The sequence below is a fragment of the Squalius cephalus genome, assembly GCF_949319135.1.
Source record: "Squalius cephalus genome assembly, chromosome: 5".
Lineage (NCBI taxonomy): Eukaryota > Metazoa > Chordata > Actinopteri > Cypriniformes > Leuciscidae > Squalius > Squalius cephalus.
Window position 1 is genome coordinate 45,279,967 of NC_137126.1, and position 26,609 is coordinate 45,306,575.

At 36.3% G+C, this 26,609-nt stretch overlaps 1 protein-coding gene across 1 annotated transcript; it reads left to right on the forward strand.

Moving 5' to 3' along the window:
• lifra (LIF receptor subunit alpha a) lies at positions 1-26,221 on the forward strand. Its single transcript, XM_079872469.1, has 18 exons — positions 1-587; positions 8,870-9,007; positions 9,733-9,875; positions 11,850-12,003; positions 12,552-12,824; positions 13,498-13,627; positions 14,294-14,427; positions 14,555-14,700; positions 15,375-15,528; positions 15,774-15,838; positions 15,966-16,185; positions 16,936-17,112; positions 18,096-18,197; positions 19,321-19,470; positions 19,884-20,021; positions 20,204-20,300; positions 20,586-20,652; positions 22,327-26,221. Exons 2-18 carry the CDS (start codon positions 8,941-8,943, stop codon positions 22,912-22,914), a joined length of 2,805 nt encoding a protein of 934 aa, XP_079728595.1. The 5' UTR covers positions 1-587; positions 8,870-8,940; the 3' UTR covers positions 22,915-26,221.
• Positions 26,222-26,609: the final 388 nt, after the last annotated feature.

A 26,609-nucleotide genomic window follows, 5' to 3' on the forward strand; every position in this document is an offset into this window, starting at 1 on the left:
ATTACATTTTCTCTGAATCATGCTTCATGTAAAAAATATTATCCGTACCACTGCTGAAGAAACACACCGATAACTTTGTCACATGGTACCTGTTACTTTTCTCAGCGCTGGTCGAGATGGACTAACCACAGTCGTTTGTGGTGATCAAGAACTAATCAAAGTCGTTTGTGATGATGATCAAGAATGCCGTTTAATAATTATTACATTACCGAGCTGGATATCCATATATGTGTCCGGTACTAATCCGTGGAATTACTATATTTAAACCATTATATTCACTGTCATACAAATGATGTACAAAAATCTAAAACATTCTGCGATTCTTGAGCCAACATTCGCCCCCTGGAGGAAAACAGTGTTTGTCGCATAATGAACGCTTGGTAGAACGATCCAATCCAGTTCATATTCTGGAGCCATTTGGGAATGGGAATCCGGTTCGGTCCCCCCAGTTCCGACAACCGACACCCGTCTGGAAGGCCATGCGCTCGCGCTGCCATTAACCCAAACACACCAGATCGGATAGCAGCCGTTATTTTTATGGATATAACCGGGTGATTTCGAAGACATTGGATACTAAAAACATCAAGGTAACTTAACAGTTTGGGAACATCATGTTTTTCTAACGTTAGAAATCCCCCTGTTTATCTGTATTAGCTCGTGACGTTTGCTTTTTTTGTTTGATTTATAAAACGAGTTAAAATAGAAGTCTTATTGACATATCGAAATGATTCGGTGTGAAATTAATAACGTAACGTTACTTATAAGATTAGTTGGAGGAATTGTGGTTATATGACCATTAAGGCATTTGACTTTTGCTTATTTGTTAGTTTTAATAACCAATTGAGGTGAATTAAAGGAAATATATTGGTTTAAAGTGTCTGGTTTTATTGGTTAAATTGGTTATGTATTTTCGTGTTGTTTTCTTTCCTGGACCGTTTTGGTGTGGTTTATTGTAAACAGTCTTTTGGGGCGTTGCTTTATCAGTTTATATTTGAACCCAGAATACTTTGTATCGTCCATGTTATCAAGTGACATGTGCTACTATACATCAATGTGTATTTTTAAGCATTTCCATCAAATTATCAGAGGTAACACCATGGTAATTTATTATGTACCATAGTACTGAATTATTGCTGTATTTAAGTGGTACTACAAGGTAATTCAAAGAATACCAATATCGTGGATCATGGATGGTAGTAACGTACTTTCTATTAGTGCATGTAAAGTGAGCCTATATACTGGTTACCAGTACGGTACCATGTGATAATTTGCTAGCAATGTTGTGAATGTGACCATATAATGGAAGGTTATATTGTAAATCATCAATTACAGGACAATTTCCACTAATGATACACCTTGTACCATTGCTTGTGTTGACTATGAATCAGTGAGTAAGTTATTACACAACAATTTTGTACATGTGTGGTCCTTTGAACTATAAGTACACAGAGCCAGCAGTCTGTCACTGAATATTCTGTCGTTGTTTAGATGAAGATGGAGATGTTAGGCAGAATCTTATCAACTGACAGCCTCAGTCAACATTCACTTTCATTGCTTTTTTTCCTATACGATGAATTGAATGGTGACTGAGAACAATGACATGATTTCATTTTCGTGTGAACCGTCCCTGTAATCTAATGTCTGATGAGATCTCATCTGTTGAGTTACTGTCTCACAACAAATTGAGAGGGTCTTTTTTTTTAGCACACAGATGTTTAACTAAACTTATGGATATTTAATAATTAGGCCTACTTTATGTTGGGTTAGGTGGCCCTCAGTTAGGTCTGCTCGATTATGGGCAAAAATCATAATCATGATTATTTTTGGTCAATATTGATGATATGATTTTGTAACATGATTATTGGTTGGTGATATGTTCAGAGCCCTTTTTCATATGAGTAATTTTAAATATCAGTGAAATTTCACAATTAATGAAACTTCAGAAAAAAATAATACTGGGTTAATATGTAAAAAAAGGTCCTCAAAATAATTACATAAGACAAATTAACAGTCAGCAATACAATAAGAGCAAAGCAACTAGCCTAATTACAAACAAAACGGACAAATAAATACAACAACAAAAATACAAAATAGTTTTTCAGGAAGATGTAGTGGTATTCAGATATTCTGTATTCTGTAAACATTTAATAATCAAATGTAAAATAACACTTAGGCTATATAAACTTACTGTACACATTAAATATAGATTAATCCTTATTAAAGCTACTTGCGTTATTCAGTCAAGATCAGTGAGTGATTTTCCTTTGTCTTTTGTTGTTTGATTATCATTAGACAGACTGCAGCAGGTACATGAGGCTGCTGTCGCTTTAAGAGCTTATGAACAGATCCAACATACTGTTACACACGCGTTTTCTTTCTTAACTGTGGAAGTTTACTTTAGATATCACCCACAGTGTTTGTGTGTACTTGCCAAAAAGGCATTTTGACATCTTTGTGAAGCACATTAGCTTCTCCACGTTTGGCTCTGTCTCGAGCGCGCACACATAACGCAGTGTCAACAGTGTCTCTTTTGCGGCTGAATACAGTTTTATCAACACAGTTTAATATCAAACACGTCCCGCAGTTTAGCAACAGTAGACTCCATTTTACAACACTCACTTATTTGGGTGATTTGGATGTTAAGTTTGGGCTTTTAGGGAGGAATGAAAGCACACCGCTGTGAAGGAAAGGAAGGTGCGCTGGACAGAATGCAGCAGTGGAACGATAATCGTTTTACCTCGATTACCTTGTTTTCATACACACTAAAAAAATCTGGGTTGTTTTAACCCAACCAGTGGGTTTGAAACTTTAATAAAAAAAATTTAAATCAACGGTTGAGTTTGTACATATTTGACCCAAAAGTGGGTTGAAACAACCCAGCATTTTTTTTGTGTAATTATTGGAAGCCAAAAACAATTACGATTAGGGCTGGGTATCGTTAAAAAAAATTCGATACCGATACCTTGATTTCGATACTGGTTCCTGAACAATACTTTTTTCGATACCAATTTTATGAAATCCATTTCAACAAGATTACATAACACATTACCTCAGAAAAACTCTTTTTTTTTAAAGCACAAAGGAACAAACTTTTTTTTTTTAAAGAGCTCATGCTCACCAAAGCTAAATTTGTTTGATCAAAAATACAGTAAAACTTGTAATATTTTGAAATAGTATTACAATTTAAAATCTGTTATTTTATTTGAATATATTTCAAAATGTAATTTATTCCTGTGATGTCAAAGCTGAATTTTCAAAATCATTACTTCAGTGTCACATGATCCTTCAGAAATATGAAAACAGTTTGCTGCTTAATATTTTGGAAACTATGATAACATTTTTCATGATTCTTTGATGAATAAAAATTTCAAAAGAACAGCATTTATTTGAAACAGAAATCTTTTGTAACATTACACATGTTTTAAGGTCACTTTTGATCACTTTAATGCATCCTTACTGACTAACCAACACATTTTTGAACGGCAGTGTACATTCAGTAAGTCATTATTGTAATATAAACACTGTCAGAGTGATCGACAAGGTATCTCTTCATTTACCAGTCGAAGACGGAGCAACTTCCTGCTCTTATGTTTACTCCGTGCACTGTCAAGTGCTTCATCATATCTGTCGTGGTACCGGTCTTTGCAGCAATTATTTTACCGCAAATACTGCATCGCGCGCTGTTGGCATCGAGCCTGGAGAAATGTAGCCACACTTTTGATCGACTTTTCCACATCTTTAGTGGTTTGGGACACAGACTTCCCCCTTGATTGCTTATTTTTTACATTCTATGGTGCTTACACACTTCACGTGCATCTATGGGGGTTGGGGCGCTTACACACTTCAGGTGAGTCACGTCTCTGGGCGTAACCGCGCCGTAAACTATTGTTTTTAGTGCTTATTGGCTCACTGATGTTGACGAGTCGAAAATCGAAATCTGGTACCGAACAACAAGTCATTTTTCGATACTCGATAGTATCGAGGCAATTCGGTCGGTACCTATAAAGTATCGAACTTGGTACCCAGCCCTAATTACGATTAATGGCACAGCCGTACCCTCAGTGTTATTGTAGTAATATATAGATATATATACTCTTTTATAGTATTTATAAATATGTTGTCTTAGGTTTTATTTTTATATTTTAAGTTTTCATTTTAAGTTTTTGTAAAAAAATAAAAAAAATAATAATTGTCCTTTTGTATTTATTGTATTAGCTTTAATTTATTTATTTTCTTCAGTTCTAGTTTTTGTTATTTATTTATTTATTTATTTATTTCCAATTCATTTTATTTCAGTTAGTTAAAGCAGCATTTCTAATTTTAAGTTGTTTGTTTTCCATCTAATATTTATAGTTAAAAAAAAAATTTTTAGCTTTATTTTACTACTCTGGTCACCCTTATAATGTGTCTGTTCCAAGTCAAATGTGGTAAACTGTGAAACTGCAACTTTCTCCCTAGAGTTTTGGATGTCTTATGAATCAGTGCGAATCGTGTAGTTTTGTGTGATATAAGTGGAAGGAAGTCTTGTAGTTTTGTGTGATATAAGTGGAAGGAAGCCATTAGAGCACACTGCTCTGGACAGATTATCATTGTTCTCAGCATGTGTAAATGCGCTGGGTGGGAAAGAGAGGAATTTGTGTCTATTCATGGCACAGAAATAATAAATGAAAATTATGATGTCACGTAAGAATTCTGTCCGATCTTTCATGGATTCCTGAGAAATGATCTGAGCTCAGACTGCAGTTCCTGCAAAATATTGGAAACTGCTGCAATTATTCTCCTTCTCGTTTTTCCACCAGCTTTAAAGCAGACACACATTTTTATATTATACTTAAATTTTATGGCATTTCATTTGTTCTTTTTTTTTGTAGCACAACCAGTATTTATTTATTCATGTTTTTAGTTTTGTTTGTTGTTGCCTATTTAGTGCCAATGTTATTTTAGCATAGTATATACTATTATAGCTTTTATTAATATATTGATTTAGCTTTTTTATTTTCAGTTTACATTTGAAGTTTTGTTTTATTTTTTGTAATTTTGTTTTGTGGTTTAGTAATTTTTGTTAGTTTTTTTTTAGTTTAATATATGTTTAGTTTTTATTTATTTCCAGTTACTTTTAGTTCTTCAACTTAAACGTTTCTGTTAATTGCCAAGGTAGAAAAAAATTGTCTAATACTTAGCCTATAATATTTTATTTCAATAAATTAACCATTTTTTTCTTTCTTGCTTTTAGTTAATGGAAAATAACCCTTAGTAAACTAGTGCACATTTGTGTTCAAATTGGCTCTGACTTGTTACTAGTAAGGACTTGAGAAAATTTACGAAATTTACAGATGTACAGTATGGTTGTATAATACATTTACATCTATTTGATTTGCTGCCCGGAGCTATTGTCCCACTAAATATCATCAATATACTTGTGTCAGTAACTTTTTGCATCACTAACTACTTTTTTTTTAATGTAGCTTGACTGTTATTTCACTAAAAATTGTGAGTAGCTTGTAGTTGGTATGTTTCACAGTCTTGTCTGTAACTCTGAATATTAGAGTTTCACACTTTGCTGCAGACCCGCCGCACAGGCTGCCAACACAAACACTGGATTCCTGCGCCCTGTCGAGGTCTGGGCATGAGTGGGCTGTTATATTTGGATGATAAGAGCGAAATGATAAATCTATGAAAAATACGGTAACCTTTCAAAGACTGTAATCGTGTTATCTCAGATGACTTCTAGTAATCATAACTTTATGTTGGTGATGCAAGGAAACGAGTTGGCAGTGATCCATGGGATTGTTTTCCAGCCCCTGTTTCAGTAAAAAAAACAAAAAAAACCAGTGTCTGTTTTCCTGATCTTTGCCCTCTGGGCGTTCACGCACGTTGGAACATTAAAGAGATCTGTCAGCAAGACCATTGTGAGCTCTCAAAACAAAACCGCTAACAAGGTCTGCAAACACAAACGTGATGTTTTATTTTACCGTAGCACATGGATCGTCATGGAAGTCAATATTGAGAATCCTGTTCCTAACGGATATTTGTTATTTGAAAACAAGCTAGATGTGCTTTTTGCTATTATAAATGACAACTTGTCTAGTAGGGAAATGGAAAACTACTTTTTTTTTCACAAAAAATGTTGATGGTTTGTCTGAATGAATGTTCCTGGGTTTTAAAGTTTTTCCCCCAAAACAAGATTTTTCTGTTTTCTGAAGAAAATATAAGTGGTGCTTGCACATGCAAACCTTGAGAGCATGCTTGTGTAGTAGATGCCACATTCAGCGGCTTCAGACACATCGATGCGTCCGCCATCTTGGAATGGTTAACATGAGTCTGTTCAGCACTCAACTAACAAATAAATGCTTTTTCATCGATAATGTCATAGCATTGTGCCGCCTATGGCTGTAAAAACAACCAAGCTATAAAATCCAGACGAAATGGGATAACCTTTCAGAGGCGAGAATGTGCAATATACATTTGCAGAATTATAACATTAATGATCAACTAAATGCTGTGAAAACCATCTGCTAATGTCTGTTGCAGATATAGATATTCATGCATGTGAATAACTAGGTTTCAGATGCACATTCAACTTGCTATCGAGTGTTAACGGACTGGATTTGACTGTTCCAACATGGTGGATGGCTTACATATAGCAGTCCATAAACACTAATGAGGCATCTGTGTATAAGTGTAAGATTCTGGGTTGTTACCGGGGTGTTGCTATGCGGTTGCTTCTTCTTCTTAGGCCCTGAAGGGTTGCTTGCTATGGGATATGCATTGGGTCTGTCTTTCAGAGTCCTATTGTTTAGAATATTGTGGTGGATTGGTTACATGCTGAAGGTAAATCAATTCTTGGGTTTAAGGGTTTGCTTACATTATTGCTTAAAGTTTGAGGTTTTTCCTGAGGCAAGAATCACCACTGAATATGTCTATTGGTTATTCTGGCAGAAAATGTAGGGTTATTTGCATAGCCAAAATGAGCTTTTCTTCTAAAAATATTTATTTTCTTCTTCTTGCTTGGATTCTAAATGGTTTCTTTTTCTGCTTAAAATGTTGTTTTTTTGCAGGCTTCAGTTTACTGAAAAAATGAAATGGCTTCAGTTTCAGTATGAGGTGGTGTTCGGGGATTCACTTACGGGAGGGGCCGAGTTTGAAGGCTTGTTTAAACTTGTATTTGGCATCGGTGCTCATGGCCAGATCTGTAAAATAAGCTGCAACTTCACCCTGTGTTTCTTCATGATCCATTTTGCTTATTTTTATCTAAATGAAACCTTGACTGGAGTGGGTTGCTGAATCTGTTAGCCTTGGTAGTCAGTGGTCCATTACCTGAAGCATTAAGCTTTGGTGTGTAAATGATTCCTCAAACTACCTAGAATCCACATTGAAATGTGCTAAAAGCTGTTCAGAAGACCTTTTGACCTTGATTGCACAACAGTGCCCTACCAACCACAACGTCTAGCATTCTTGTGAAAATATAAACATCTAGTTATTTAGTTACTGTTTTCATGTGCATCTTTTTAAGGCTTTGATCCAGAAGTTTCTTTGATTTAAGTGAGGTAGGAGTGAAGTAGGAGTTGCAGCATTGTGCTAATTTAATCTTTCGTAGGAAGGAATGTGATGCATTTTGCGTTTGCTCCCTCGTGAATTCACTTTGGGAATGTCCAGCGCTGATAAGATACTCATGATGCGTATCAACATTGCGCCACATTTTCTCGGCTTCAATCCTCAAATATGATTGATCAGATTCAGACATCTTGTCAAATGCTGTGTGAATGCCATTAAAAACAACTGAACATGTTGTATCTACACGAGAGGGCTTGTTTAATCTGATTTTTGCATTCCTAAATCTCAGTTTAATGTTTTGTTTAGGCTATGATTTATGCATGATAAAAGCAGGTGAGGACTGGAAATTCTGGATTTTCGGGGAATAAATAGGGGGTAGTGATGAGGTAGATTATTGCTTTTAGACAAAACATTGAATAGTGTGTTTAATTCTGATTTACATTGCATCAAGCTGTATAATTATATTAATATGGAAAATCTATTAGGATAAGGAAAAAATAATCTAAATTTAATACAGAAGAATATGTTATAATATTGTTGATAAATATGGTGATTATGCAATTACTCTTCTTTTTGGTTTCATATTTTAAATGCTTTCTAGTATGTTTATTTAATTCAAATAGCAACGATGCATAAAAATGTATTGAAATAATGGAATATTGAAAAGAGAAACCATGTATAAAAATGATACCAAATGCTATTATATGTGTGTGTATACTAACCAGAAGAACTGCTGTAATCCATAATGTGTGCGTGTGTGTGTGTGCACACTTGCCCAATGTTCTTGGCTTTCCAACCTTCTTTACTTATGTATGTGTGTGTAAAGAAAACAGTGAAATTGTGGTGTGTTTATTAATTTTTTATTAAAGTGCCCCTGTTGTGCTATTTTAAAGGCTACAAATATAGTTTTGTAGGTCTCCTACAATAGGAATTGCAAGGTGATCCAAATGGTCAAGAGTGCTTGTTATAAAAGAGACGCATCATTCTTATACTGTTGTGTAAGTCAATGCGAAAATGACATCATTGTTTGTTAATAAAATTGTATATAACTAATAACAGTCTTTAGGTCTGAACACAGCATATATATATATATTGTCTTCATTATCTTAATTCCAAATTTTTCTGTTGGTTTTGCAAAAATGAGATTTATGGCAAAAGTTTGTGCAATTAAAAAAGGTTGATGATAATGATGAAATGAAAAAAAACCCCACATTTTTATCAATAGTGTGTCAGTATCACAATTTTTTTCCCAGATTATGTTATACCCTCTGATTTATGTCCTGTAAAACAGATTTTTTTGTGTGTTTTGTCGTAGGTTGTGTTCTCCAGGTCTCGGGTGTGTTCAGCTCTTTCTGTAAGCGGTAAAGCGGTGCTGGTTCGGTCAGTATGCAGGGCTGGGTGATTCTGGCTCTGTGTCTGAGCCTCGGGGTCTTACGCTCTCGAGGGCAGAATGGTGAGTGTCATCAAATTCCAAGCCAGATTGATCAGGACATATTAGAGAATTAAAACTGGTCACCCTAGATTTAACTCGGGTTACATGACATCAACAAAACATGTCGTAACCCTGGTTAAATTTAGTGTTAGTGTGATTTTGACACTTCAATAAAATGTATCAGTACATTTTATTCCATTCAAAATTCTGAGGACTGTAATATAATGTAATATTTTATTCAAAATTCTCTGAAAAAGAGCAATATTGTGAAATATTTTTACAGATTCAAATAACTGTTTTCTAGTATAAATTCTAGTATAAATAATCTAGTGTAAAAAGTGTAATTTAGCAAAGCTTCATTACTCCCATGTTCAGTGTCACATGATCCTGCAGAAATCATTCCAATATGCTGATTAGCTGCTCAAGAAACATTTCTTATCAATGTGGAAAACTTGATATTATTGTTAATCATAGATTATAGAAAAACTGCTCAGTGTATAGATGGTTTAATTCATTACAGGTTTACTATGATTTACCAACTGAAATGAATGCCCAAGTCATTTCTTCTCTCTCTCTCTCTCTCTCTCTCTCTCTCTCTCTCTCTCTCTCTCTCTCTCTCTCTCTCTCTCTCTCTCTCTCTCTCTCTCTCTCTCTCTCTCTCTCTCTCTCTCTCTCTCTCTCTCTCTCTCTCTCTCTCTCTCTCTCTCTCTCTCTCTCTCTCTCTCTCTGTCTGTGTTATTGTACAGGTCTGAGTGAACTTCCTGTGCCCCATGGTTTATCACTACAGCCTGATTTACCTGCACAGACTCTTTCTTTGTCATGGCAAAGTGACTCATCGCTTTTTGACATTGAGATTTTCCACACCGAGCTCATGACTGTGGTGCTAAATGTAAGCGCTCTCACATCTCTGTCGTTGGATGTCATGTCGACTGTTAATCTGTGTTTTAGTTATTTAGGGTTGATGCATGCATGTGGGTGTGAGCCATTAAGCACTGGGAATCATTAACGGAACATCATGTCTTTTGTGCCACATCCAGGTCTTTATGATACAATGCGGTTCCACCTTCATTTCAATAACAAGAGATTAAATGCAAATACATTCAAACCAGTTTCTCCGTTCAATGTTTTCCCATGTCCTATGAGTCACCGACTGTGACTTTAAGAGCAACATGTTATGATAGCGATTACATTCATGTCCAACTTGTTTTGGAATTTATTGGCTAATGTTAGTCTGTCTATATTGCAAAATATTTTTTGCTTATTTGGATTGATTGTTATTGCGTTCTAGACCCATAAAGCAATAATCAAGGCAATGTTGATTACCACAGAAAACAATATCTGCTGGCCTTTCATTGTAATTGCATTACCATTCCTTTTTAACTGAGGGACGAGTCTAAATGGCTTCCTGTGGTAATCGATGGCATGCCACAGACTCTGTCGATACATCTGATGTAATTGCTTTAGAATATTCATGTCAACATGAAATCTGAATTAATGTGTTTACTTTCATAGTTTGAGTTCTTGGTCTTATTGAGTACAATTCATCAGTGCACATTATTCCAAATCTGCCATAAAAAAAAAAAAAAACTTCCTTTGCTTCTAAACGATCTTTTTTATTTGGGCTGATTATTTTTTAATTTTTTGTCTGGAAGGAAAATAATGTGAACCAATAGCCAAAAAGCTGTTGTTGTAGGTAATACAGCCTTTCTAAATACATTGCTGATAATTAACACAGGAACTTATAGCCATAGAGTTTCCTGTGATAATAGCAAATAACAATTTTTTAAAAAGCATTATGGGATATTTTGAGATGCTTTGGAGAGTGGATTTGACCCTCAGCATACACGTCCCCGTCAAAAGTTGAATGGAGTAGATCACTCACAATCCACTGCAAACTCATTCAGCCCCATTGAGTCTCTATTAGTGCCCTCACACATTTTATTGACTTTGCCTTAGTTCTTGAAGTGTTTTTTCATTTGTTTTTTTCTATAAGGATTTAAAAAAAAAGACTTTAAGAGTTACAAGCAATGGCATGAACCAAACCAATCAGCTTCATGGTGAACCACAGCATTACAAACTTTGATTCAAAGCAAAAAGGTTATTTGAATATCAGACAAAAAGGTACAAGTCTGTGTACTCAAGAACTACAGGTCCATGAAGCATTGAGAAGGACAATCAAATTTAAAATGGGGAATTATAAAACTATTAATTTAAAGAAGTTACTTATATACTATACAACAAATTGTATGTCTTGCGCAAAGTAGTTTAAGTCTATTACATAATTTGCCATGCTTCAAGGGAGCTAAAGACTTCTTTTGGTGAAATTTGCTTACCGTAGTTGTCACGATTCTTAGATTGATGGAGATATTTTTGTGCAGAATTATGGGTAATGTTTTCACCATTCCGCTGTTTAGCACGATTCTTTAAAAAAGTTTAAATGTGGGCTGACTGCTTTAACAAAATCTTATACCATCAAATTAACAACCTTGCAGCTCATAGTAGGTCTGTCTTTAAAGGTTTATAAGTTATTGTTAAAAATCAATTCCTTTATGGAAAAAATGAATGGGGTTTTTACTTCCAGAACCCGACTGTTACCCTCTATTCTGACTTTTACCATCCAGTCTAATGCAGATGGTATAAATTAACGTAACTATATGTTTCACTCGGAATCACATTATGGAAGTGAATCGGGTTGCGAATGCTGACTTTAAGATCAAAAGGTCAAAACTGCTTATCACTTTCATAATGTAGAGCATGGTGCTTTCAACATTCTCAGGAAATGTATGAACTAATCAAATTTGAGAGACAATTTATATGAATACATTTTAGCAGATGCAGTGATTTACATTGTTTTAATTTGTAGGAGACGGTGGCAGTTACAGCAGATCCTGTGACAGGACATCGTGTTTGGACCTGGCGCTCACCGTCACCCTTGGAGTGCACTTCTCATTCAGTGCAAATCAGAGCACGAAACCAGCAGTCGGTCAGCCAGTGGAGCCCCCTTCAGACCATTCCAGGTACTGAAAAAACACTTCCGAAAAGCTGCTGGTCCTGAAACCGGTCCTGCTCGGCCTGGGCCTCTGCAAACCTTTCTCAAAATCAGCCCACAAACAAACGTACTAGCACTTTGTGGTCCTTGTTTTGAGAACTTATTTCAGCATTCAAAGTCACTTAATTCAGTGGCTCTATTGTGACAGTCATTTCGATTTATACTGTGAGTTTTATGTGTTAAGTATTTCACAAATATGATATTTAGGATCTAAATATGTTTTATTTCAGACAGACATGTAAAATAAAGTTGCTGGAGCAGCTTTGCAGTGTGACAAATTTAGGAACTGGCCTTTTTAAATGTAGACAGACACATCTGTTGATTATAATGGCAGTGATCTAATTTTGTACCAGATAGTTTTGTTTCTGCGCTTGGAGCTGTTTTGAAAGCTATAAAAGGACATTTTCTGTTTTGATGTTGCTCTTTGGATGCACTAGAAAACATTTCTTCTTTAAAGAAAAGTTAAAGTTGTTATTTAAACCATTTACACCCCTACCCTCATCTTTTTGTCTCTAGGGTCGGATATTCCTGAGAAGTCTGATTCTTACATGTATCCCCAGGATAAGGTGGTTCCTGTGGGCAGTAATATGACATTCTGCTGTATTGTTAAGGAAAAGTACAATTTCAAAGAAATATTGTACAAGGGTCAGAAGATGAGCGCCACACGTCTGAGCAGAAGAACTTACGCCATCACCGTAACCAACCAGCCAGCGTCTGGCGACACGGGCACAAATGTGGTCTGCTGTTCCCCAATGTTGACCCTCACAGGAGCTGTGGTGTTTGTAGGCTGTGAGTATAATTCATCGTTATATAAGAAATAATTAAGAAATGTGTATTAAATATTCATAATTATACATGCATACCATTCAAAAGTTTATGTTAGGGTTTTTGTTGTTATGCTCACCAGAGCTGCATTTATTTGATCAAACATACTGAAATAATCATTTGAAATACTTTTACAATTTAAAATAACAGTTTTCTATTAAAAATATTTTCATCATTACTCCAGTCTTCACTGTCACATGATTCTTATGAAGAATATTAATATATAATATAATAATATGCTGATTTTCAGCTCCAGAAACATTTCTTATCATCAATTGAAAACAGTTGAGCTGCTTAATATTTTTATGGAAACTGTGATACATATTTTCAGGATTCTTTGATGAATTTTTAAAAATAATATAATTAAATAAATGTTTTTTTTTTATGTTTTATATATAAAATATGTAAAATGCTATATGGTTGACTGTGGCTATAGTTTTTTTTTTTTTTCACCTAGATATTTATCTTAATTAGTGGTTTGCCAAAATATCATGATATATAAACTCAATAAACATATATATCCAGAAAACAGGAAGATCTGAGTGTTCATTTTTAGCATAATGGCTAGCACTGGATGATTGCTGTGCAGTGTTAAAGAGCGACTTCATGTGGCTTTTGTTGTATGTAATTGCTGCAGATCCGCCGGGCGATGAGGGGTTGGTCTGCGAAACGCGGGACCTGGCATCCGCAGAATGTTCTTGGAAGAAAGGCCGAGACACTCACTTGAAAAGAAAGATCAACCACACTAAATACACCCTTAATGGAAGGCAAGAAACACACTACACAAGAACCACTGACCACACTATAGCATTTGGCGCTCGGGACCGTAATGTCCTTGGTACATAAAAAGATCACCAAACAGCAAACCACATTAAATGAGATGGAAAAGGATACTTATGTCATGTATATATTTACTGCTAATCATGGAATACCATTAGTTCTTGTCTGATGTATATATATATTACATATGAATATTTATAAATATATATTATTTAATAATGATAATAATTATTTGTATTAATAAATGTTACATGCACTAGCATACAAAAGGTAAGGATCGATTCAGTCTGATTATTTAATGTTTTTTTTTTTTTTTTTAAATAAGTCTCTTCTGCTCACCAAGGCTGCATTTATTTGATCAAAAATACAGTAAAAACTTCTATATATTTTCTATTGTAATATATTTTAAAAGGTAATTTATTTCTGTGATGCAAAGCTGAATTTTCAGCATCATTACTCCAGTCTTCAGTGTCACATGATCCTTCAGAAATTATTCTAATATGCTGATTTGCTGCTTTGTATTATTAACGTATGTCCTGCATATCATTACTGCGGATTCTAGAATTACATTAATGTTCTAATGTAATTATTGCAGCATTTCCTGTCTGAATGAATGAACGTCTAGTTTTTATAAGCCGTGTTTCTGTCCGCAGGGACTGTGTGGAGGCTAATGAAAGGAAGGCCTGGTTGTGTAGCTCGAAGGTCTGGGAGGAGAACTGGACTCTGGTGGCTCGAAATCCTCTTGGAACAGTTCGGCTTACTGACTCTGCCCGACTCGCTGACCGCGGTACCACATTTTCAATACGTTCCCCTTTTAATCGAGAATATCTGCATTATAAATAGAGTCCAAGCGACTGTGTCTTAATATTCTCACGAGTGAGAACTCTTCTCTGACGGTGTTGTCTCTCTTCCAGTACATCTGTTGGCTCCAGCAAATGTGTTAGCGGTTGAAGTCGAGGCGTGGAACGCCACACTGAAGTGGAGCTGGCCTGTGGCGGCGTATAAAAAGCTGGAGATGCTCTGCCAGCTGAAGCTCGTCGGCCATGAACTTTCCAGCACAGTAAGTTCACTGCTCAGATTTCAGCTCCCAGGATCCTGCTTGCTTTTTGTGTGGTCTTGGGAGTTAAAGGGGTAGTTTACCCCAAAATGTAAATTCTGGCATCATTTACTCAAGAAAAAAAAACAGCTTTTTTGTCAAGATGTTGAGAAAATTATGACTAAACAAGACAAGACCAAAATGCGAGGTGCATAATGCTTGTCCTCAAAAAGCTAAAAAAAAATACTATAAAACACCATTAAACCCGTGTGCTATTGTACAAGTCGCCTAAAGTCATACAATAGCTTTAAAGTTTTAATCATTCACCTCAGCCAAATTTAATTTGCGCATGTGCATTTGTTTAAATGAACAATTGTCTGTGAATAATGACTTGTATTTCAATTTGTTCGTCACATAAACATTATGGTGTGCATATTGTTATCGTTATTCATGCAACAAAATTGTGTTTAAAAGAAGACTACACAAGTTTAAAATGATATGAGAGCGGAATTAATGATAACAGAATAATTTTGGGTTACTTTTCCCCGTTCTTTTTTTTACTTTAAACTATTACTCAAGCCACCTTGGCAATGATGTTTTTTAAATCACTTTAACCAATCATGTAGGACTATATAATATTTAAAAATGGCTACTGATTTCTAACCGATGGCCTGATATTTCTGTCTCTGTGTCTTTAGCGTAACTACAGTGGCACAGGTTTGTCATCTGTGATGCTGGAGGACCTGTGGCCAGATGTGGACTACACTGTGACTGTGCGCTGCGGATCCAAGCACGCTTTCTGGAAGTGGGGGAATGAGAGCGCCCCCTACAGCATACACACAAAAATGGACCGTGAGTGGTTAAAATAACTTGCAGAAAATGAAATAATAAATCTGGAATGATATAGTCTACTTTGTCTGTTTCTTAGTCACCACATATGACAGGTCAGATATATTATGTTTAATCACTCACATGCTCTAAAACAGGGTGTCATTTCCTTATTGTTAACCCTGCTTTTCTACTTCATTTCCTGTTATTTTAACGTTTATTGTATATTAAGTTTCTAAAGATCTATAACAAAGTCTGTTCATTTTCAGGTCCTGATGCTCTTGATGTCTGGCTCTGGATGGACAGCAGTAACACAGGACATGTTTTTTGGAAAGTAAGAAAAAACATTGTTTTACATTAGTCATAATCAAGGATATGAAACGCAGCTTATGTCAAAAAACTGAATAATGTGTTATTTTTCTAAGAAGTAAACATGGTGCTATCTGACTCTTTCCATTCAGCCGCTGTCTGTGAGGAAAAGTCACGGTGCATTAGTCGGCTACAAGGTTTCTCAGAGCTCAGCAGAGGAAGACGGGTGGAAACCGGTTTCTCTTCCTCCTGAGAGACTAAACTATCCCATCATCCTTAACAACGGCAGTGACATCACCGTTGCCGTGGCAGCACTGAACCCAGCTGGTCTCTCTCAGCCTTCCGCTGTGACCACACCAGCATACAGAGCAGGTAGAGGGAGCCTGGGACATTTCCTCAGATACCAATGATTCAAATGTTTTGTGCATCATTTTATCACACCTTCTAAAAAACTTTAGTCAAATAAAAGTATTCATATTTAAAAATGTAAATATATTAATATTATGTATGTTATGTGTGTGTGTGTCATATATATATACATACATACACACACACACACACACACACATATTTTTATTAAAAACATTTAACATGGCCAGTTTGACATTAAAACTGTTTCAGTCTATTCTGGGTGAAAAAAAAATATCCCCAAAAAGGCCTTTATAGCTAGTTTATGTATAAATTAAATAAATAAATAAAAAAAAAATTTAATTACGGAGCCCCAGCTCATGACATGCGGACAAAAATATATATATCGTGGGGCGACGAATTAAGAATTTGTTCCCATGACTTATTAATCTGTTCCTTCGTTTTGATTTAACAAGGGAACAAATGATTACAATGTGGCCATGATTTAGTAACTCAAGGGAATAAATTATTCTATTGTGCGGACGATTTAAATCTTAAAATGAGGGAACGAATTAGTAAAACGTGTTGACGTAAGTTGTGGGAATGAATTGTTAATTTGATTATACGTATTTTTTTTCCTGCATGTCATGTACAGTGCTCCTTAACAAATTAATTCTAATTAATTCTGCTTTTCTGAGTGGCACTTCAGCACTGAGTGCTGTATAATGCAATTAACTGTTTTAATCCATTGACATTTGATCATTTGTCCTGTAGATTCCCAGCTGTCTGTGTCTGAGCTGCTTGGCACAAATGGGACGTTTGACCTCTCCTGGCAGCCTAACGCCAATGCCAGCAGAGGGTACGTGGTGGAGTGGGTCCCGACCGGCTGCCGTGGCCTGTGCCCGGTTAACTGGGAGAAAGTTCCAGACAGCAGCTTCACTGTGAAGCCAGGTGAGTCCTTTAGATGAATCTACAAGTGACTCATCTATTGAAGTTTTCTTTTTAATTTCCTGTTCTTTTATTAAATACATTGATCCCTAAAAGTATTTGTACACTTAAAAATGTCTACATGGCGTTGCATTAGATAATAAAATACCAAACCATCTGTTCTCAAATGCTGTAGGATCTTTTCTCTTCACTGACTCAATATTTTTGAAACAGCTGTTTTGGGGGATTTTTAGTGGATATATGAGGTCAGTTCTTCTCAAGTTCACACTGGTGTCCTTGCAGAGAACCACAGGTTTAGTGTTCATCTCATTAAAGTGCCCCTACTATGTTTTCTTTTCAGATTAACTTTTATATAGCAGTTTGTGAATGTTAAAAGGTCTGTTGTTTTAAAAATCAAAGTGCAGGATAAATGGAGGTATTGTCTCCCAAAAGAACCGATTCTGAACTCCCTGAGACGAGTCGTCAGTAATTCCAGCCTTCTTGAACCTATATTGGTTTGTAGCAAATTTGCATAATGCCCAGCTATGGCCTTCATTGGCTGCCCACAAACAAAGACTTCATTGTTACTGTTCATATCACTGTGTTTACAAGTGCTGAGTAAGCCCTCGGTAAGTAAGCTTAAACATATGGTAACAGGCGTTTAGTTTCAGACGCACACTGAAAGTGTTTGACCAATCACATGAGCAATCTCACCATCTGACCAATCAGAGCAGAGCAGGCTCTCAGAAAGGAGGTGTTTTAGAGTGACTGGATCCTTTATTGAACTTTTTCAGACACTGTGAGAAAATTCTCACATACATGCCAGTTGGTTTGATATTTTGTTATTTCTGATGCAATGGTATTAATTTTTAAAATGTGTGACTTGAGTGTCCAAATACACTGTGGAAAATCTACTGGAATTTGAATTTCTTCATGCTTTGTTTACACCACACCTGAATGTTTTTTTCCATGCACCTGGTTGATTGATGAGTCTCTGCTGATTTCAGATTCTCTGGAGGAAGGAGTGAGGTACACCGTATCAGTGTATGTTCTCTCAGCCGGCGCCGCTTCGCTGCTGCAGAGATGGCACGGATACTCGCAGGAAATGAGTAAGAGAACCATTGCTCTTCATAAAGAGCTTTCACACATACAGCCTTTGCCCGTAAATTTCGAGAGAATTTTTCCACTAAGAAGTCCTGTGTGACTTGTTGATAAAATGTTGGCAAATCTTTCAACTTTTTGTGCAGGCATGTGAATGGCAGCATTATGTAATTTATATAAAACACAGACAGCCGATGCTTGTGTGAATAGCATATTCACGCCTTTTCTGGAAACGTTAATTCACCAATTTTATGGGAAGTTTGTGTGCATTGGCTTTTGACTTTTTTTACTGATGCAAAATAGCATCTGGTTATTTTTTGGTTAACCGCTAGTTTAAATAACCCATGCAATGGTTTAACAAGCACAGGTTTAGCTTCAGGAAGGTGGGGCAGGACATATAAAAGATCCCACCCCTTTCTTTTCATATAGTTTATGCTAGAGCCTGGAAAAATCACTTGTAAGGTTGAATCATGCATGAAAGTCATTGAATAAAGCAAATAAATTCCAACCACATTTGAGGTTTAGGGAAGAATATACTATATGTCGCTTAACTGAAACCACTGAGGATTTAAGATATTTAGTAGACACCCTTGTGCATGCTTGTATTTAAATATGTGTATCTGCAACTTTATTTAGTCAACATTAAGTCAAGTATGCTTGCATATCATTATCGAAGTCCTCTAAGCTTACAGACATGAATGAATGAATCATTTTTGATTTTCATGTGTCTTAAATGACTTAAACCGCTGCTGCTAATGATACTCACTGATTTATGCATAATCTCACTGTCTAGAATTGCTTTGTTTTTGACTCTTTGTGTGTTAATAATTTATTTTAAAACTCTTTTTTTTACTTTCCTTATACAGGGAACACATGCACAATAGTAGTGCTAACTATGCCAATTTACATTAATAACAAAAATGATGGCACAATATACATGCAGTAACCATTTCTATACCTTCAAATAAACATTAAAAGAATAAAGCGTGTAATGTAGTTAACAGAGCCATTTGCTTGGGTGAAAACTAAAAAAAAAAAAACAGAAATGAACCTAACCCACTTATTTGGACTTTACATATTGTTGCTTACTTGTGTGACATCTTTTTGCTTCTCTCGTTCGATCTTCTGTAGTTCCTGCAGAGCCAGTTGGTGAACTATCAGCCAATCAAACTGGCTCGGACGTGCTGTTGTCTTGGAAAGCTGCCGCGATGGAACACCAGCGAGGCTTCATACGCGGATACACCATCTACCTGGCAAATGCTGCACGTCTGGATCTCGTTGGTAAGCACGTTCACACATTTGTGAGTAGAAAAACCATCTGCTGATAAGAACAGAAATGCTTTATTATTGCATTATAGTGCAAGCAAAATGACTAACTGGTCAATGGAAAGTTTGCCAAAACACCAATTTGGCCTCTTGTTTCAAATTAAAACTTCTATCTCATCATATATTATATTATATTATATTATATTATATTATATTATATTATATTATATTATATTATATTATATTATATTATATTATCCAAAGTTTTTGCCGTTCAAACTTGCTAAATCTGATCGGATTTCAGTTGGTTATGCACTAATTGAATTTGGCCTGACAGTCTGTCTATAATGTATTATAACAAAATAAAACATTTTTTTAAATCTTTTGTTATATATTTTAATACTTGTCTCATGTGGTTGTGCTCCTAGCTAACATCTCTGATCCTGAGGTGCGCTCATACAGGGTGAAGGGTTTGCCTCTGAGCTCGCACAAGTTCATAGTGAAGGCCTACACTTCAGCTGGAGAGGACACAGGGTTGACTGTGGCCATCAAAATGGAGATGGACAGTAAGACATTGTGATGCTCATTCAGAGATTCTGCCATTAATCTGTAGCCTTTCTTAGTATCAATGCCAGCATTTGTTGGGATATTTGAACTGCTTAAATAGAACAACTAATAAATTCAGATATTGCAGATAACACAAGATTATGTCCTTCTCCTAAACCTCTCGTTTTCTCTGTTCATCCAGCGGCCGACATGCTGTTTGTTGGAATTCTTGTGCCGTTGGCATCCATGTTCTGCTGTCTCATCCTCATCAGCATCTGCTGCTACAAGAAGAGAGAGTGGTAGGACTTTATTCATGTGTTTTAATGTTAAATCATTTTGACCTACAGCGATGTTTGCTACAACAGACAGTGTTCTTTCAGTCTTACTGATCAGTCAGTGTTATTTTGGTAATGTTAATATACTAATACAGCGTATACTAGCATTTGGATTACATTAATTGGTACATTAATTAGAATTTTAGTTGGTTTTATTCATTTTGTTGTGTTTTTAACGAAAACAACACAGATGTAAATCAGTAATTAACGTGTTTTCTTAATGATTTTGTGTTGTTTATTTAATTCCAGGGTAAAGAAAGCTTTCTATCCTGAAATTCCTGGACCTAAAGTACCTGGAGACTGGTCGTCCGGACCGGTAAAACAGTTTTTAGTGGTGTTTGGCATTGAATCATATCTTGATTTAAACACAGACGCAATCTCATTCTTAAATGTCAGTGATTCGCCAGTGTCTATTAAACCTTTGATAAAATCACACCAGAACATTCAAATCTATGTTTCGCGGAGCTTCGCACTGCCGCTGAGCCAGAGAGAGCGGTTATCTTTTAACAGTCTATTAACAGTCTTTGCAACCACACAGTTTCATGATTTCTGTGTTACAGATATTCATATTATCACAGAAGTACTGGGATAAAGTTTATAGTTCAGGGGCCGTATTCACAAAGCATTTTATCTTACCACTAGGAGTACTCCTAAATCGCACTAAAAGATTTTAGCTAGGAGTTTTCTCTTAAAAGTTATTCATAACGCCTTTCAGACCTACTCTTAGTAAAGAAAAATGACAACTCCTAAACTAAGAGTGAGTCTTCGTTGCTATGGATGACGTCATTACTCATGCACGAGCTTGACTGAAGTGTCCACCTTGATTGGCTGATGATTGTAACGCGGGAATGATTCCAAACCCCTCCCCTACGATGATGAGTGACAGGTGACAGGTCTGAGAATGCGTGCGCTACACAAGTAGTGCGAAGGACGGAAGATGATGAATAACTGAATAAATAGCCTAAATGAATAAAGAGTAAGGCAAAACAAATTGCCTAGTAGCCTAATGAAACATATGGATTATGCAATATCTTTGCAACATTATTGAATTAATCTGTCACTATATGCCTCTGCCTACGTTTGCAAAGAGAAGAACATTTTAATTTGATTCACAATGAAACGTTACAATTAGTTTACATGCAATGAGTAGCCTAGTTTTGGTTGTTGTTGGTGGCGTTATTGCATCCCTAGTTATGCCTACAATGCAGAATTGTTCCCTCGCGATTGGAAGCTCCTGTAGCCGCCGCATACGCATTTCAAAACATCGCAACGTGAGATGCCACAAAAAGCGGTTTGTGAATAGGTCTTAGTGAGTTAGAGTTAAGCTGTCCCAGGCTTAGGTGCTACTTTTAGGGCTAAAATGCTTCGTGAATTACTCTTAGTCAAAAAAATTAGGAGTCCTAAAGTTACGAGTGACACGCCCATTATTTTTAGGAGTTGCTCCTAAATTCGCCAGTTAGGAGCTACTTTTAGCCTTAAAATTATTTGTTAATACGGCCCCAGATATAAACACTGATGTCTACGGTAGCGATCAAAGTAGAGCAAATCACCTTTTGAAAGTTACTTGGTGATTCAAACAACAATTGTATCAATTACATCATTACACCAGTAGGTGGAAACTTAATGTTTGACATTGAATCATTCATTCAAGAGGTGCGTTCACTTGTTTCATTATTGGATTAGTCAGTGTTTTTGAAGTATTTATGAGTGAGTCATTGAATCATTCAATCAAACCATTTTTTTTTATTTTTTATAATTGATTCAGATTGATAAACATTTTAATCCGCAGTAATAAACATTTTGTCAGAACCTCTAGTAAGTTGCATGTTATTTTGTTTAGTTGTCTGTTTAGAATCGTGAGAGAATTGTGATCTCTGTTTGAAACAAAAAAATCGTGATTCTCAATTTAACCATAATCACGATTACTATTGCTAATAACTTTGTGCTACGAACATTAATGATTCCTGAAATTGCTGTTGTTTGTGTTTAGGGTCCTCTGGATGTGAAACCCTCTCCCCACAGTCTGATCCAGATTGTGGAGGGTCCAGAGTGGGATTTCAGAAAGAAGGGTCTGGTCCCGGTACCAGAGGAAGAGGAGGAGTTTGAGAACGACAACATCGAGGTAGACACAGACTCCGACGAACCGGCCCTCCTGAGGTATTACAACCAGGTTGTCGGTGACGGCTCCCACAGTAACCACGTCTCAGACTCCTCTGGTTCCTCGACCGCCTCCGTGGGCTCCACACAGACTGAAGTCACCTACACAGGCATCCAGAGCCCGAGCTCTTCACAGGGTGTGTGTGACGGTGGAGGTTACAGGCCTCAAATGCAGTCCGCCGCGGATCCAGCCGAGCCCCAAGGCGAGTTTGAGGCCGACTTCCAAGACGACAGCTTGAATACAGGCTATAAACCCCAGTGTTCCTGGCAGCTGGATTCTCCGGAGGCGGAAAACTTAAGTGGTTCGCTTGGCAGCCCTACGTCGGTCACATCATCCCAGTTCCTTCTTCCAGAATCCTCCGAGGAGAAACCACAGCCTTCCAGCACCTGGTTCCACAGTTTTCTCTCTGGAAAATCCTGAGAACGCACTGCTTCACATATGTTTTCACGTTAGTTTGTGCCGTTCACCTTTACGGAGATGTTTTCGGTTCGTTTTAGACTTCGTGCCCTTACTGGAAATCGTTCACAATTATGTAATCAACATCACTACTATTTCTCAAGGACTTGTGTTACTGGCCAGAGAGGTGAAGTACTACTGAAGAGTTGAAGGTGGCCGTATCTTCTTCCGCTCGCTCGGAGCAGTATGACGTTTACCCCTTGGAACGCCGCTTTCGTTCACTCAACAGTGTTCGTGCCTCTTTCTGCAGTGTGTTTGGCGCGATCGCTGTAAATCTACACCCTTACAGCATTATATTGTGCACAGCATTTCACTGCTCTTTTTTTATTCTTGATTTAACAGTTTTGTAGCAGTCAAATGTAGGAGGACCGGTAAAACATGTTGATTTGCATTTCAAAAGATCAAAACCAATGCATTCTCGAAGGCTGCACCATTTTCAGGTGATTTAAAAAAATATTATGTAGCCTCAAGCTACTTTTTCTCCAGTCTCGATGTAGATGTAAACCGATACGTGCGTATTGAATAAGCTGACAGAACAAAAGGAAAAGCAGAATGGGGAAACGTGCGTCTCGGGTTTTGCTTTAACCCTTTATGACATTTCCCTGATTAAGGAACACAGTTGAAGTGTTCACATGATCTTACACTGCCGGCTTCATCGGTGTAAAATGAATGTAAACGCACTCAGTGTTGCTTAATGATGTAGTGCAGCTAGTTAGTTCTGTGTATTTTTGATTAGAGGTTGATGCTCAATCAGTGTCATTTGTTAAAATGTACATTCCTGGCTAGGGCTGCACAATTATGTGGGGGGAGGGGGAGGAGGGGGGTGAGTCAAAATATGATTTTTTTTGTGAGTGCGATTTAAAAAAAAAAAAAAAAAAAATCCAGATTGTGCTTGTTTTTAGGCCTTCACAATTTGGCCTAACATTTTGCAATTGTATAGCAATGTGACTAATAATAGTATTAATTTTATTGAAAATTAATAATAAATAACTATTATTATTACTACTACTAACTATAACATTAAACAAACTAAGAAATATTACACTATTGTAATATTTCACTCTAAAATAAAAACGAAATAAAAAATTTAGTTTTACAGTACAACTGTAAAATTACAATACTAATATTTATGGATAAAATTCTTTATTTTCCCCTCTTTATTTTCAAAAGTTAAACCAACATGCTTTTATTTTGGCAGAAAACCACATGGTTTACTTTTGTTACCAAACAGCCTTTGCAATTTGATAATCGCACTAGGCCTTATTTGTTTGTTTTTTATTTTATTAATAGTGCAGCCCTATTTTCTAAAACATTTTTTTAAAGAAAAATTGGTAACATTTTACAATGTTTCATTTGTTAGCATTAGTTAATATATTAACTAACACGAGCAATACATTTGTTATGGTATTTGTTCATCTTTGTTAATGTAAGTTAATAAGAATCCAGCTGTCCATTGTTTGCTCATGTTAGTTCACAGTGCATTAACTAATGTTAACAAATACAGCTTTTGATTTTAATAATGTATTAGTAAATGCTGAAATTAACAAAGATTAATAAATGCTGTAGAAGTATTGTTCATTCTTAGTTCATGATGTAGTTAACTGATGAAACCTCATTGTAAAGTGTTACCGAAAAATCTCTGCTATTGGTCTAATAATCCAGATTGTAGGATATTGGACTCTTCTAGTCCAAGTTTTCATTTTTGCTTTCCAAAGGTCAGCAACATTTGAAATTGGCATTATCCGTACAAGATGTGAAGCCCCTTTTCAGTTTTATGAATATGCATACTTTGTATTTCAAACCCAAATGTCCTTGAACACGACTCACTTCAACTCTCACACATGCATTGCATCTCCCAGTATAAACTCAACTAAGTGTTATCGTATGTCCAGTTGTAGATGTCTGTCCGGGATGCACCCCTGCTTGTTTCCACATGACCACAGTGCCTCAGGAGCTTAGTCATATTATTTCCAAAGAACAGCACCTTCTCTCAGAGCAGTTTCCTCATCATTAGGATGGGTTACCACAGGGTAAATCACTTTAACTGGCCTTACCGACATCCGAGCAACCTGCTATTCTAACATACAGATATATGGGAGATATATATGTGTTTAACGTTACTGTGAAGGCCTTTTCCTGAGCACTGTGCATATCGCTAGTCCTCCAAATCCTTGTGCAGCAGTCAGAACAACAGATACGTCACATCAGGACAACATGACGCTTGTCATGATGTCGCTACACTGAGCCCGAATGGTAAAAGTCGACAAGAAATCAAAAGCGACCCTATTTACTTTCTTAATCCTGGTGCTGTTGTGATTCAGATTTTAATAAGGTGCTCCACCTCTGAAACAATAGTTCAATTCATGTCTGATTCTTTTCTTCCATGAAATGCCCACTTTTCACCATCCAATCAATGTCTAATAGATCAAATCAAGCCCCGCCTTAGATTTTTTTTCTAGTTTCCCTCTAAAAAATCATGGAACGGAAGTAAAATGGGTTGCGATGCACTTTCTTGTCGACTTTAAAGAACTTCAGATAGCAGTTATTAAACTCCTAATGAGGCATGTGATTGAAAGGGCATTAGATGATCATTATTAGGAGCAAGATTATGAAAGATTATGAAATATTATGGGATAGGTCAGCATCTACTGTTGCTTAAGCTTTAAACACTACTGTGAAAGATTTTATTACGTTGGAATAATTAGTTACTAATATGTCATTTTTGCAGTTGTACGTAGAGATAAGCCTACTAATGTTTATTTTTTTATTTGCTTGTATGAATGTGAAATGCACAAATGTCATTGTCTATATAATGTTTTTTAACTGTTCAAGAATATGCATAGAAAGTCTTAGCTGGGGGATTTTATAGCCCAGATGAGCCTGTTAATAGCAGTAAGAATGGAAAATGAGCTAATGATATATATTCTGACAACATCATCTCAAAGGCTACACTACAGGGAGAATGTGAGACAAATCTGATATAAATATCTATATCAGATTTGAGCAACTTCCGTATGCGATCAAGATGAGAGATCAGTGGGATGTCACGTCAAGCATGAGGCATTAATGTAAATATGTTAACACTAATGTAAATAAGCTTTTTTCTTGAGCATGAAGATTATCAGATGGGAATATTGCACCAAGTTAATAATTACTAATTAATATTACAATAATGTTGTTGCCTTTGCATGCATGACAGATTCCACATTCAGTGTTCAGAGAGGGGAAAGGTAAACTTTGAATGAGGAATGTGGAATAATTTCATTAGAAACACTATATGAGTGTGTGTAAACACGTGTAAGAAAAAACAAAGATGTATCCAGGCGTTTCAGCTCTTTATACTCTGCTAATACACTAACAGAATATTGTGCACTCTGTATTATTATAGACAATAAATCCAGATAAACCACACTGTTTTTCTTTGGTCATTTTTGCCTTTGGGCGTTGCATTGCCTGTAATAGCATTGAGAAATCTGTATGCAGAAAGTGCAGTAATATTTTCATTGTCAGTAAATCCCCTATTGATGTTTTTCTGAAGCTCTAAACCCCATTTTACCCTTAGTCCAGTGTGAAATGGGCCTGACCATCATAATGTGCAGAATGCTTTTGTGTTCTCCAGACAGGATGGCAGCAGTGCTTGTAAAAGCAGGACCGCTCAG

Excerpts from the sequence above, each read along its gene's own strand:
- lifra (XM_079872469.1), top strand. The coding sequence starts at position 8,941 with ATGCAGGGCTGGGTGATTCTGGCTCTGTGTCTGAGCCTCGGGGTCTTA. Across the intron at positions 9,008-9,732 it reads ACGCTCTCGAGGGCAGAATG|GTCTGAGTGAACTTCCTGTG; the intron begins GTGAGTGTCATC and ends GTTATTGTACAG. Across the intron at positions 15,839-15,965 it reads CAGGACATGTTTTTTGGAAA|CCGCTGTCTGTGAGGAAAAG; the intron begins GTAAGAAAAAAC and ends CTTTCCATTCAG.